Source organism: Nilaparvata lugens, chromosome 8 (assembly GCF_014356525.2).
Source record: "Nilaparvata lugens isolate BPH chromosome 8, ASM1435652v1, whole genome shotgun sequence".
Lineage (NCBI taxonomy): Eukaryota > Metazoa > Arthropoda > Insecta > Hemiptera > Delphacidae > Nilaparvata > Nilaparvata lugens.
In genome coordinates this window covers 3,563,857-3,577,533 of record NC_052511.1, presented here as the reverse complement: position 1 = coordinate 3,577,533, position 13,677 = coordinate 3,563,857, and the positions used below count along the sequence as shown (strand labels likewise).

Below are 13,677 nucleotides of genomic sequence, written 5' to 3'. Positions count from 1 at the left end.
CGCATTAGTGCGCAAAGTGAGTACTTTGTGTACTCCAGATTTGCAGCATGACAACGCAAAATAGTTATTAGGTTAATGGAGCACCAGTGCAGCAAAATCAAAATTAAGTTGGTAATACTCATAGTGGAGCCCACGTTATAATGGCAGTGGAGAACAGCGTTGCCTTGCCATTATGTGCCTTGATTATAGTCATTTCAATGCTTACATAAGATAAACCCCCTTCAAGCAGTCACATAAATTCTCAATTGAATATTATCATTATAATTCAATTATTATTATTCAATTTTAAATAAATAAAGGTTTTTAATAATAATAAAATTACACAGAAAAACATTTGATGGATTTCAGGGAATTTTACCCATAATTACCACCTTTCCATATTCAATGGTAACTGTAGGAAAAATTTAATGTGAAATACGTGCGCAAAGTTCCTCTGCTGCACTCAACAAACCATTCCGCCCTCGCCTACGGCTCGGGCGTAAACGTTTCTTGAGTGCAGCAAACTGTCACTTTGCGCACTAGTTGCACAAATAGCTATTATTCAACTTTTGTCGATGAACTAGAAGGAAAAGTTTCGTTTTTACGCCTTTTTCGATGCATTTGGAGGAAAAATTTTAGTTTATTCAACTTTTATCGATGAACTGGAGGAAAAGTTTTAGTTTTTTTCGACTTTTATCAATGAATTTGGAGGAAAAAATTCTATTTTTTTCGACTTTCGTCTATGAATTGGGAAGAAAAATTTCAGTCTAGTGGAAACACTTTGGGATTTCGTTCAATTCTACACACAATAAGTTGATGCATAGAAAAACAATAGCATAAGTAGCTATCCCATGGTATAGGGCGTTTATGTCGCAACTTTTACTGTTAACTCAAACCGATAGTCAAGTAGTTCTTTCCCGTGACGCTGGTAGTCTCTCATATTCTGCCATTCATACACTTTCACCCCGCCAAAAAATTAAAAATCGACAACAGTATGCTTGAGATAACAGTAAAAGTTGCGACATAAACGCCCTATACCATGGGATAGCTACTTACACTATTGTTTCTCTATGATTTATGGTATTAATTTCTTGAGAGACCAATGGATAGTTATATCTTTTCCCAAACAATTCAATGCTCATTACTTGTATGTAAGGATGGTAAAATCATTGATGAATGATTCAATTTGAAAATGAATGATTCAGTTACGGAATGGATGAATGATTAAATAAGTAATACAAGATTCATGAATTTTATTTGCTACAAAAACTTTACAAAAAGCAATAAACATCGTCTATCAAAACTTTACAATAATACAAAAAATCTGGTGTGGCGCACTCACAAAACTTTCCTTGCATTTATGAAAATTGATCACCTGACGCCAGTGGTCACGCGCATCTCAAGTCTACTATTCAAAGATCTGAGCCAGCTGGTGACAGGACAATAACTCTGGAGTCACACGAAGTCTACTATCTCTTAATAGTGAATGATTTAATAGAATCAACAGCTGCCAACAGTTTGCAATTGAATAATCACTTCAATTGTCACTTCATTATTTTCTCGAATTTCGAGCTTAGTTCCAATTTTAGGTGAAAATGTTACTGGACATTAATTGTAGAAATTTTCATGCTCAATCATTTACACTTGAAATTTTTTGTTTGAATTGTATCTGAAGCCTGATAATTGGGAATCTAAAATCAAACTTTGCATAGATGGTGCGGAGCTCCTGAAAGTTTTACAGATATGGGACTTGTAACAGTTGATAGAGCTTATCAATGATAATACTAGGTATAAATTTGATCAAAATCGTTGGAGGCGTTTTCGATAAAATCGCGAAAACCCCTCTTTTTGACAACATCTTCGCCATTTTAGCCGCCATCTTGAACTGAATTTGATCGAAATTGTTAGTGTCGGATCCTTATATTGTAAGGACCTCAAGTTCCAAATTTCAAGTTATTCCGTCAATTGGGAGATGAGATATCGTGTACACAGACACACATACACTCATACAGACCATTACCCAAAAACCACTATTTTGGAGAATCTAAAGTCAAACTTTGCATAGATGGGGCGGAGCTCCTGAAATTTCTACAGATATGGGTCTTGTGGCTGTTGATAGACCTTATCAATGACTATTTTAGGTATAAAGTTAATCAAAATCGTTGGAGCCGTTTTTGAGAAAATCGCGAAAGACCCGTTTTTCGACAACATTTTTGCCATTTTAGCCGCAATCTTGAATTGCATTTGATCGAAATTGTTCGTGTCGGATCCTTATAGTGTAAGGACCTTACGTTTCAAATTTTAAGTCATTCCGTTAATTGGGAGATGAGATATCGTGTACACAGACGCACAGACACACAGACACTCATACAGACCAATACCCAAAAACCACTTTTTTGGACTCAGGGGACCTTGAAACGAATAAAAATTTAGAAATTGGGATACCTTAATTTTTTTCGGAAAGCAATACTTTCCTTACCCATGGTAATAGGGCAAGGAAAGTAAAAACAGATCTACCGGTGGCTGTTGGATGACGCAATGATTATAACAGCTGATTTTTATTTCTGTGTGAGGCCAGCTCACAAATCTTCTCCCATAAGGATTACATGTACTTTGAAGGACCATAGGGAAGAGTCCTGAGTTGGATCATAAATTTGATAGGCCATAAACCTGCTCCTCAACATAACAAACGCAACTAAAAAAAACAAACGCAACTAAAAAAAAACAAACACAACTAAAAAAAAACAAAAACAACTAAAAAAAAAATAAAATTCTGTGCACACATAAAAAAGTTATTGGATGTCAAAATTTGAGGATCGATTTTTATTTATATAGATCACCGTAATTATCACTGAATGAATGAGTAATTAATTTATTTGATTTATGTTGCCAGATTGGAAACATGAGAGGTTCAGTGAGTAGCCCGGAGACGGAGCCGTTGACTCCTGAATTTGAGAATTTGAATTTCTCTCGAGTCTTCGACTCAAATGCAGATTCATCACCGCAATCCATGTTCACCGACAGTAAGTACAACAATTTTTCCCAATATTTCTAAAATTTTCATAATTTGCTTCATTTTTCAGCTTTCAGGTTCAATCTCTTCATTTTCACAACCGCAAATTGTCTCTACAATACTATGCATACAGGAAATATATATCTCGTCACATACACAATTGTTTATGAAAATTATCATTATTTGTTTCATTTCTCAGTTTTCAGGTTCAATTTTTTTATCTTCACAGCCTCAAAATGTCACTTCAATATAATACTATGCATACAGGAAATATATATCTCGTCACATACACATTTGTTTATAAAAATTATCATTATTTGTTCCATTTCTCAGATTTCAGGTTCAATTTTCTTATATTTACAACCCGAAATTGTCACTACAATTCTGTAAACTAAATATAATACTATTCATACAGGAGATTTATATCTCCTCACATACACAATTTTTTATAAAAATTATCATGATTTGTTTCAGTTTTCAGGTTCGATTTTCTTATCTTCACAACCTCAAAATGTCACTACAATATAATACAATGCATACAGGAAATATAGCCTATATCTCGTCACATACACAATTGTTTATAAAAATTATCATTATTTGTTCCATTTCTCAGTTTTCAGGTTCGATTTTCTTATCTTTACAACCTCGAAATGTCACTTCAATATAATACTATGTAACAGGAAATATATATTTCGTCACATCAATATATTGATCCACTTTTTTATGTATTTGAACACGACATGCAGTCAATTATTAAGTAAATAATTAAAAACTTTTACTTACTGAGAACTACTAAGTACTTTCAATCGTCTAGCGATCATTTTCAAAGCAGCTCGGAATGGATCAAGAAACCATCACCTCATATGCATAAAAATACATATACATACATATGAAACCTCTAACCTAACCTAACCTAACCTAACCTAACCTAACCTAATATTGATCCATGTGAATAGAATACGATTAGATATATATTCTCATCGATCAATATAGATACATTTGAAGTACATTTTTATGCATTGTCGGAAAACAATATTACTTCAACAGAATCGAGAAAAATGTGGAGAATTCGAAAGTCCTACAATAGGGTAGATAATTAACGGCCCTGTTTCAAATTCTTGCTTTCCTAACAAGAGAGAATATTATACATTATCACTGATTATGTCCTTTTTATTTTAACTTCAAAGCAAGACGTCATTACACGGAATTCATCTGAGGTTTATACAAGTTCATTTTGAAAATGTGAAACTGTTTTCTTGTTTAAATGTTCCGTTGTTAAGTTTTAATAGACGCATATCTATTTCTCACCCTCTCTCACTCACTAGACAAAAGCACTCTATTGGCCGTCTACTACGCATATAAATGTCTACTCATATCTGAGCTATGGAATCATTTTCTGGGGAAATTCTGTTGATAGCGGTAAAATTTTTATAATCCAGAAAAAAATAGTAAGAGTCATTTGTGGATTGAGATCAAGAGATTCTTGCAAAGCATTCTTCAAAAACCTAAACATTCTAACGCTGCCATCTATTTTTATCTATCAATTGTTGGTTTTTGTTAAACAGAATTTAAATTTGTTAAACAGAAATAAATTTCAATTATGCACAGATAATCACGGGTATAATACACGTAATAGTAGTCTGTCTTTGCTTTTCCAGTACATAGGCACACAGCTCTAGAAAAAACTCCATTCTACTCTAGAATACGTTATTTTAATAAATTACCTGCAGCCATCAGAAATCTAGATTCGATAAACAAATTCAAACTAACAGTCAGAAAAATGCTAGTAGAGAAAGCCCTATACTCTGCTGCCGAATTTTAATTTGTGAAAAGGGGCTGTTGAGTGTAACTTAACTTTTTGTGACTTTCATTTCCATGTGAATTTGATGAGATACATCATAGAGTGTATTCATTTATTTCACTTTCAAGAAGTTAGAACTAAGTCTTTTAAATATAATTTTGTTCTAGTATTTGACATGTCACCAGTCAAATGAGTGTTACTCAAAAATTGATGTAATGTGACGATAAATAAATGAAATGAAATGAAACATCTAACTGGGCCCAACATTGATAATATAATTTAGAGCAATCATCATTGGTTATTTTCTAACCAGTCTTTTAATATTTATCACAATTTGTTTTTAAATTGAAAAACTACAAGACTTATTTCGGACTATGTGTAACCTTATCTCAGTTTGGGAGAGGAATAGCACAAGGTTAACTTATTTTTCTTCCTCCTATCATTCCAATGATGCACTTATTGTAAGAAGTGATAAAATCAGTAGAGTGTATATTGTGCGAAAAGTGATTATCTATACTATAAAGACTGTCCCACGAGAGGTGTAAAGCCCCGCATCAGATTAAGCGGAACTCGGCAAACATAATCTGTTTGAAATCATCTGTTCAATCCAATAGAATTTATAAAGACGGCAAAATACTGTACGAACAAATATCAATGGTAGCGATCCCAACAGCCACATTTTAATCATGTATTTATTGTAATAATAGATAAAGAATAAAGATTAAATAAAGGTTGAATAAAATACAACTCATGGGTCACCAGTGGACGATAAGGAATTATGAAAAGCTTTCGAAAAAGTTTTCCAAACTTTTCCATACCCAGTTTTTCCTCGCTTGTAACACAAGAGTACGTGATCGGTAATCGGGAAAACTCAGGGAAACTCGTGGAAAGTCTCATTGGATGAAAAACTAGTTGTCCCCGAGTAAGAGACATTAATCCCCTCATCTGTCTCTTTTAATTTTCATCAGGTCGTTTTCAAACATGATTCACTAAAAATGTGTTCCCTTTTTTACTTCTCAAGTAAAGTATAATACCATAGAGTTATATTATAATACTATCATAGATGAAGGATAAGTAAGATAACTATATTATTCTTGTCTCTGATACTATCCAGTTATTTCTCGGTAAATTGAAAATCTATTCGCAAAATTTCTAGTTAATTAGTTGAGTAGTTCAGAGATGATGATGCGTCACTCGTGAATTTCCTATCCCGTACGTGTTTAAGCCAATTCTTTCCTTTATTGACCGAGCGAAGTGAGGTCTAAGATTCAAGTCGACGGTTTGGCATTTCTCTTAATGTTTAAATGTTTAAATGTTCAAATGTTCAAATGTTCAAATGTTCAAATGTTCAAATGTTTGAATGTTTAAATGTGTATATGTTTGCGCATTTACGGCGAAACGCGCTAATAAATTTTCATGATATTTGACAGGTATGTTCCTTTTTAAATTGCGCGTCGACCTATATACAAGGTTTTTGGAAATTTTGCATTTCAAGGATAATATAAAAGGAAAAAGGAGCCTCCTTCATACGCCAATATTAGAGTAAAAATCAGACTATAGAATTATTCATAATAAATCAGTTGACATGTGATTACACAGATGTGTGGAGAAGCCAGTCTATTGCTGTATTTCCATAAGGTCTATAGTTTCAATCAGGTACTTGTGGATGAGAATACTGCGTGAAGTCTACTGTTCACAGAACTACTAGTTATATTATTATAGATGAACTTCATTCAGTAGAAATCTCCTACTCTGATGATGCTCATCCCTAAATTTTATCTTCTTCTGACAATCATGACTATTAGTTCTGTGAACAGTAGACCTCACGCAGTATTCTCATCCACAAGTACCTGATTGAAACTATAGACCTTATGGAAATACAGCAATAGACTGGCTTCTCCACACATCTGTGTAATCACATGTCAACTGATTTATTATGAATAATTCTATAGTCTGATTTTTACTCTAATATTGGCGTATGAAGGAGGCTCCTTTTTCCTTTTATATTATACTTGAAATGCAAAATTTTCAAAAACCTTGTATATACGTCGACGCGCAATTAAGAAAGGAACATACCTGTCAAATTTCATGAAAATCTATTAATTCGTTTCGCCGTAAATGCGCAACATATAAACATTTAAACATTTAAACATTTAAACACTTAAACACTTAAACATTTAAACATTTAAACATTTCTTATTGTCATATCCTCATGGTATAAGGACCTTAAGTTTAAAATTTCAAGTCAATCGGTTAATTAGGAATGGAGTTATCGTGTTCACAGACACACACACACACACACACACACACACCCACACACACACCAACACCCAAAAATCATGTTTTTGGACCCAGGGGACCTTGAAACGTATAGAAAACATGAAATTGGGGTACCTTAAATTTTTTGGAAAGCAATATTTTCCTCATCTATGGTAATAGGGCAAGGAAAGTAAAAATATTGCAAGCTATCTTCTTAAAATAGCAATTCATAGAGATGATATTCATGACAATAATAGACCAGTAATTGAAAAGCATTTAATTGTAACTACTGTAGATTCTTAGAGTTACTATATTCAAAGTATTGCATTTATCTTCTTGAATTAGCAATTTATAGAGATGATATTTATGACAATAAATAGACCATTAATTAAATAGCATTTAATTGTAACTACTGTAGATTCTTTGAGTTACTATATTCAAAATACTAGTAGTTCTGTGAACAGTAGACCTCGCGAGACCTCGACGAGCATTACTATCTAGCATTACTAGATTAAGCGTATATATGACTTTTTACCAAGTTACATTGAGATATTTTATTGCATGCGTCATGGCATGCAATTTATAGTCAACTCGACAGCTGATTTATGATGAATAATTCTATAGTCTTATTTTCACTCCAATATTGACGTATGAAGGAGGCCCCTTTTTCCTCTTATATTATCCTTGAAATGCAAAATTTCCAAAAACCTTGTATATACGTCGACGCGCAATTTAAAAAGGAACATACCTGTCCAATTTCATGAAAATCTATTACCGCGTTTCGCCGTAAATGCGCAACATATAAACATTAAGAGAAATGCCAAACCGTGGACTTGAATCTTAGACCTCCCTTCGTTCGGTCAATTACTTTCATCCTCTTGAAACAGCAATTTTATAGAGATGATATTCATGACAATAATAGACCAGTAATTAAAAAGCATTTAATTGTAACTACTGTAGATTCTTTGAGTTACAATATTCAAAATATTTCATTCATCATCCTGAAATGGTAATAATTGACCTGTCTGTTCCGTTGTTAGATTGCTTGTATCTCAAAGCCCTGACGGTGACGTGTTTTGGCTTTTGAGACATAAACCCTATCAACTGCTGTCCATTCACTTGAAATATCTGATATTATTACAAACCTCCCGCCGACTAAGTAATTGTGCCACTAAGATTGTTTGGGTTGAGAGGACTATTCTGGTTGATTACCATCCACAACAGATCATTCTTTCAACTCTTTGAATGTGAGATGAGACTCAGTTAATTTTGTTTTCAGTTTGATTCTAAAGGTGCATTTTCGTTTGAGCGTAAATTTCCGCAGTTGACGACGACAAGCATTGTTGACATTCATATTGTCCAAACTTCAAGTGTGCCAAAAGAGTTGATCAAATAACATTTTATTATTTGTCTTTATTATTAAAGAATCAAACATTTCTAATAATATCAACGTATTGCCATTTAGAAGTATAAAAAAGTATAAGCTCAACATGCCCCATTAAAACATAACTGAACATAATCTTTTAGGTTTTGTAGACAGAAAATGAAATCTACCCAATCTGAGATTCTCTCCCTGTCGTGGTCGACGACGGCATTTACCCAGCTTTAGGGCCGGTTTCCGAGCTCAGGATTTAGCTAAGTTCTAGTCTTTAAACAGCTGGAGTTAGAAAATTGGCTTTCCGAAATGGGGCGTATTCACAGTCCACGTTTAAATTAAATTTCGAAAAACTAAAAAATTGAACACAAAATAAAATAAAGAGAAAATAGTGTAAAGTTTCAGCTATTTAGAATTTAGGAATGTTTCATTTTGTCAAGGAGAAGCGTTTCCAATTATAGAAATAAAAAAAAAAGATTTTACTCTATTTAAGAGTTTATCAGAGATTGACAATACTATTGTGTAACAACCGAAACCGGTCTTTCTATCTATCGATAAATCTGTGGTTTTTGACAATTTCTTAGTATTTTTATTTTAATTTAAAAATGTGGTGTGGCGCACTCATACAACTCATAACTTGCCGTTATGAAAATTGATCACCTGACGCTAGTGTTCCCGCGCATCTCAAGTCTACTATTCAAAGATCTGAGCCAGCTGGTGACAGGACAATAACGCTGGATACACACGAGATCTGCAATCTCTTCATAGTGAATGATTTAATAGAATCAACAGTTACCAACAGTTTGCAATAATTGAATAATCACATTTTCTCAAATTTCAAGCTTATTTTCAATTTTAGGTGAAAATGTTACTGGACATTTAATTGAAGAGTTTCTCATGCTCAATCTTCTCCAATTAAAATTTGTTGTTCAAATTCCATCTGAAGCCTGATAATTGGGAATCTAAGTAAAAATGTTATATCAATGATATTTTATATCTGTCAATAAAATTTATGGTATTTAATACCATCATTTGAAAAAGCGTCATCATGTTCTTGAGAATTGAAACGATTCGAATGGATTTGTAATATGTTTAACAATAGTGAAGTCCACTTTATAGTGGAGAAAGATAGAAGAACAGCATTGCTGATTCTCTGCCTTGTCACTGCCTTCTATAGAGGATAAATGATACCGATTTATCTCATGTATTATTAACCCATCCTTCTTGTTTAAAATAATCAATTATATTTTATTCGTCAAGAAAATAAATTTTTTTGATCATCTAATGGTTAATTTTCATGATTGAGATTTAATTTTTTGTAATTAATTATATTTCTACATTGTTAAAAACCGATCTGGCAACGTTGCCAAAAAATGATAGCGTTATCTGCTTTGTAGAATGATAGACAAGGATAGCAACACCAATTCTAATCAAATTCTGTTAATATAACGTGGATCTCATCATACAATTAAATTTAACCAGCGTAAAATTATGTCATTGCATCGTTGACAGTTTAGTTCATTAGTTTCGTTACATTTCTCTTTGACATTATTTAAAAAAGATATATATATATATATATATATATATATATATATATATATATATATATATATATAATATATATATATATAATATGAATTGTAGAATTATTTTATGTGATTGAGATATCCTGAGAGTTATTAAGTGAAAAAACTTATCCATCAAAAAGTAACTAAAATATCAATTCAGTAAATACAGTCTACAAACAGAAATGAATCCGTAAAACTAACGCTGATTAACAAATCACACTTTTAACAGACGTACGTGCAACTGGCCCTTTGAGGCTTAATTTTAAATTTAATACAAATTGGAGCTCAAAAGTAAAAAATTCACTTTGAAAAATTAAGAATTTATATAGATTTGTTAATCAGCGTTAATGTCCATATTTAACAGACGTACGTGCAACCGGCCCTTTGAGGCTCAATTTATTATTTAATACAAATTAGAGCTCAATAGAAAAAAATGTACTTAAAAAAATAAAGAATTCTCTTTAGAGATCCATAATTTTCACTCATCAAATTTATTCAATAATATTCTGTTCTTTCATGATGAGTTACTGGTTGGAACGATAATATTGGAGATAAAGAGATAAAGATACAATGAAGTCCTGACGTGAGAAACATTCTAGCTTAAACAGTAGCTGACTGAGAATGCGATAAAATAAAGTACTTAAAAAAATGTACTTAAAAAAATAAAGAATTCTCTTTAGAGATCCATAATTTTCACTCATCAAATTTATTCAATAATATTCTGTTCTTTCATGATGAGTTACTGGTTGGAACGATAATATTGGAGATAAAGAGATAAAGATACAATGAAGTCCTGACGTGAGAAACATTCTAGCTTAAACAGTAGCTGACTGAGAATGCGATATAGAAAGAAAGAGAGAAGAGAAGAAGAAAGGACGAGAATGAAAGATAAAAGAGAGAGAAAGAACGAACATCAGATAGAGAGCGGATGATACTGTGGGAATGATTCGGCAGAATTCGGGGAATTAGTCATTTGTAACCTGGTCATTAATTTTTATGTCTTTCTCTACTCTCGATCAAAGAATAATAATTGATTGAACAGTTGTTCAGCTCAACTGATTATTTACTTTTCTCATGGTTTAAAAACTGATTGGTACAAACTAATATAATCATCATCCATATATCTATCACCATGTTACTGAACATACAAGAATAACCATTTTCCATCAGTTATGAGAGTTTACTAAAGTTTTTTAAACATTTTAACATTTAAACATTAAGAGATATGCCAAACCGTCGACTTGAATCTTGGACCGGTCTTTCTAACTTTCAATAAAATCTGTGGTTTTTGACAATTTATTAGTATTTTCGATCGATAATAGAATTCAATTGAAACTTCCATAATTGTGGAAGAAGAAGCATAAATTCAACTATCAATACCTGTTTGACTTGGGACTGTGTTATGAGAGTATTAACTCTATTTTAGAGTACAAAACATACAATAGAAACATATAATACAAAACATTTAAATAGAGTAGAAAACATTCCCACTTTTCCACTTACAATAGTTCAAAGTTTTGAAAGACCGGTTTTTTTATTCGTCAAATTCACAAAGTATTAGTGATTATCAATTCAGTTTGTATTATTAAAATTATCAAATAAAATTTATGCACGTTCTGTATAGGTCTATAAAGTCTGGTTTTCAGTAGTAGAGTTAGTGGTCGAGTAACTGGCATACTAACTCTACTCTACTTGGTCGAGTAACTGTTTCCACTACATTTGAGAATAGTAGGTAAAGTGTGTTGTCTAGTGAACAGACCCAATCTAAAAAATGTCAATTATACTTTTTAATAAATCAACACTTTTTAATGAATTAATACTTTTTAATAAATAACAATACTTCTAAACTTGATTGCCTATGGAACGGTTCTACTTACTACTATTTAGCTCTACCATAGAAAAACGATAGCATAAGTAGATATGCCATGGTATAGGGCGTGTATGTCGCAACTTTTACTGTTATCCCCCAAGCCGATAGTTCACGTAGTTCTTTCCTATGCAGCTGTGTGACGCTGCTAGTCTCTCAAATTGTGCCGTTCATACACTATCACACCAACAAAAAAGTAAAAATTGACAATAATCGACAGTAATCGGCTTGAGATAACAGTAAAAGTTGCGACATAAATTCCCTATACTATGGGATATCTAATTACGCTATTGTTTCTCTATGGCTCTACTTAGCTCGAGAATGTTTCCATTATCATTCTAGTAGTAGAGTAGAGTGAGAAGCGATGGTGGAGGAAGGCAAGTGGTAGAGTACTATCCCACGGTGCTATCCCACTCTACTCTACTAAAAACTAGTACTCTACCATAAACGTTTTCATTGGGAGAGTTCACAAGATAGTTAGTACTTGCCCAGGCAACTCTACCACTAACTCTACTAATGAAAACCAGGCATAAGATTTTGTAAAGGTTTTGCTCATATCCTATGACCTATTATTGGATTGAAAAATCATTAGGCCTACCTCAAGACTGGAAAACTACTGTTCTTAAGACTCTTGAATATAGTGTCATAATTGACCGAGCGAAGTGAGGTCTAAGATTCAAGTCGACGGTTTGCCATCTCTCTTTTCTCTTAATGTTTAAATGTTTATATGTTTATATGTTTATATGTTGCGCATTTACAACGAAACTCGGTAATAGATTTTCATGAACTTTGACAGGTATGTTCCTTTTTTTAATTGCGCGTCGACGTATATACAAGGTTTTTTGGAAATTTTGCATTTCAAGGATATTATAAAAAGAAAAAGGAGCCTCCTTCATACGCCAATATTAAAGTAAAAAATCTGGTGTGGCGCACTCACACACTTTCCTTGCCGTTATGAATATTGATCACCTGACGCTAGTGTTCCCGCGCATCTCAAGTCTACTATTTAAAGATTTGAGCCAGCTGGTGACAGGGCAATAACGCTGGAGACACACATGAGGTCTGCTATCTCTTCATAGTGAATGATTTAATAGAATCAACAATAATTTGCAATTGAATAATCACATTTTCTCGAATTTAAAGCTTATTTTCAATTTTAGGTGAAAATGTTACTGAACATTAATTGTAGAGATTTTCATGCTCAATCTACTCCACTTGATTTTTTTTGTTTCAATTGTATCTGAAGCCTGATAATTGGGAATCTATCTGCATTGATGGGGCGGAGCACCTGAAATTTTTACAGGTATGAGACTTGTGGCAGTTGATAGAGCTCATCAATGACTATTTTAGGTATGAATTTGATCAAAATCGTTGGAGCCGTTTCCGAGAAAATCACGAAAAACCCTGTTTTTGACAACATTTTCGCCATTTTAGCCGCCATCTTGAATTGCATTTGATCGAAATTGTTCGTGTCGGATCCTTATAGTGAAAGGACCTTAAGTTCCAAATTTCAAGTCATTCCGTTAATTGGGAGATGAGATATCGTGTACACAGACGCACATACACTCATATACACACCACACACACACACACACACCACACACACACACAACACACACACACACACACACACACACAACACACACACACACACACACACACACACACACATACAGACCAATACCCAAAAACCACTTTTCTGGACTCAGGGGACCTTGAAACGTATAGAAATTTAGTAATTGGGGTACCTTTATTTTTTTCGGTAAGCAATACTTTCCTTACCTATGGTAATAGGGCAAGGAAAGTAAAAAGGAG

The 13,677-nt window shown here is 33.0% G+C and overlaps 1 protein-coding gene across 1 annotated transcript in view; it reads left to right on the top strand.

The window, feature by feature from the left end:
- Positions 1-13,677, top strand: part of LOC111051954 (cytoplasmic polyadenylation element-binding protein 3) — a gene marked incomplete in the record, with an annotated part of 134,648 nt that overhangs the window by 13,066 nt on the left and 107,905 nt on the right. The window contains 1 exon segment of the mRNA XM_039433752.1: positions 2,873-3,002. Within this exon segment, the coding sequence (XP_039289686.1) occupies positions 2,873-3,002 (130 nt within the window).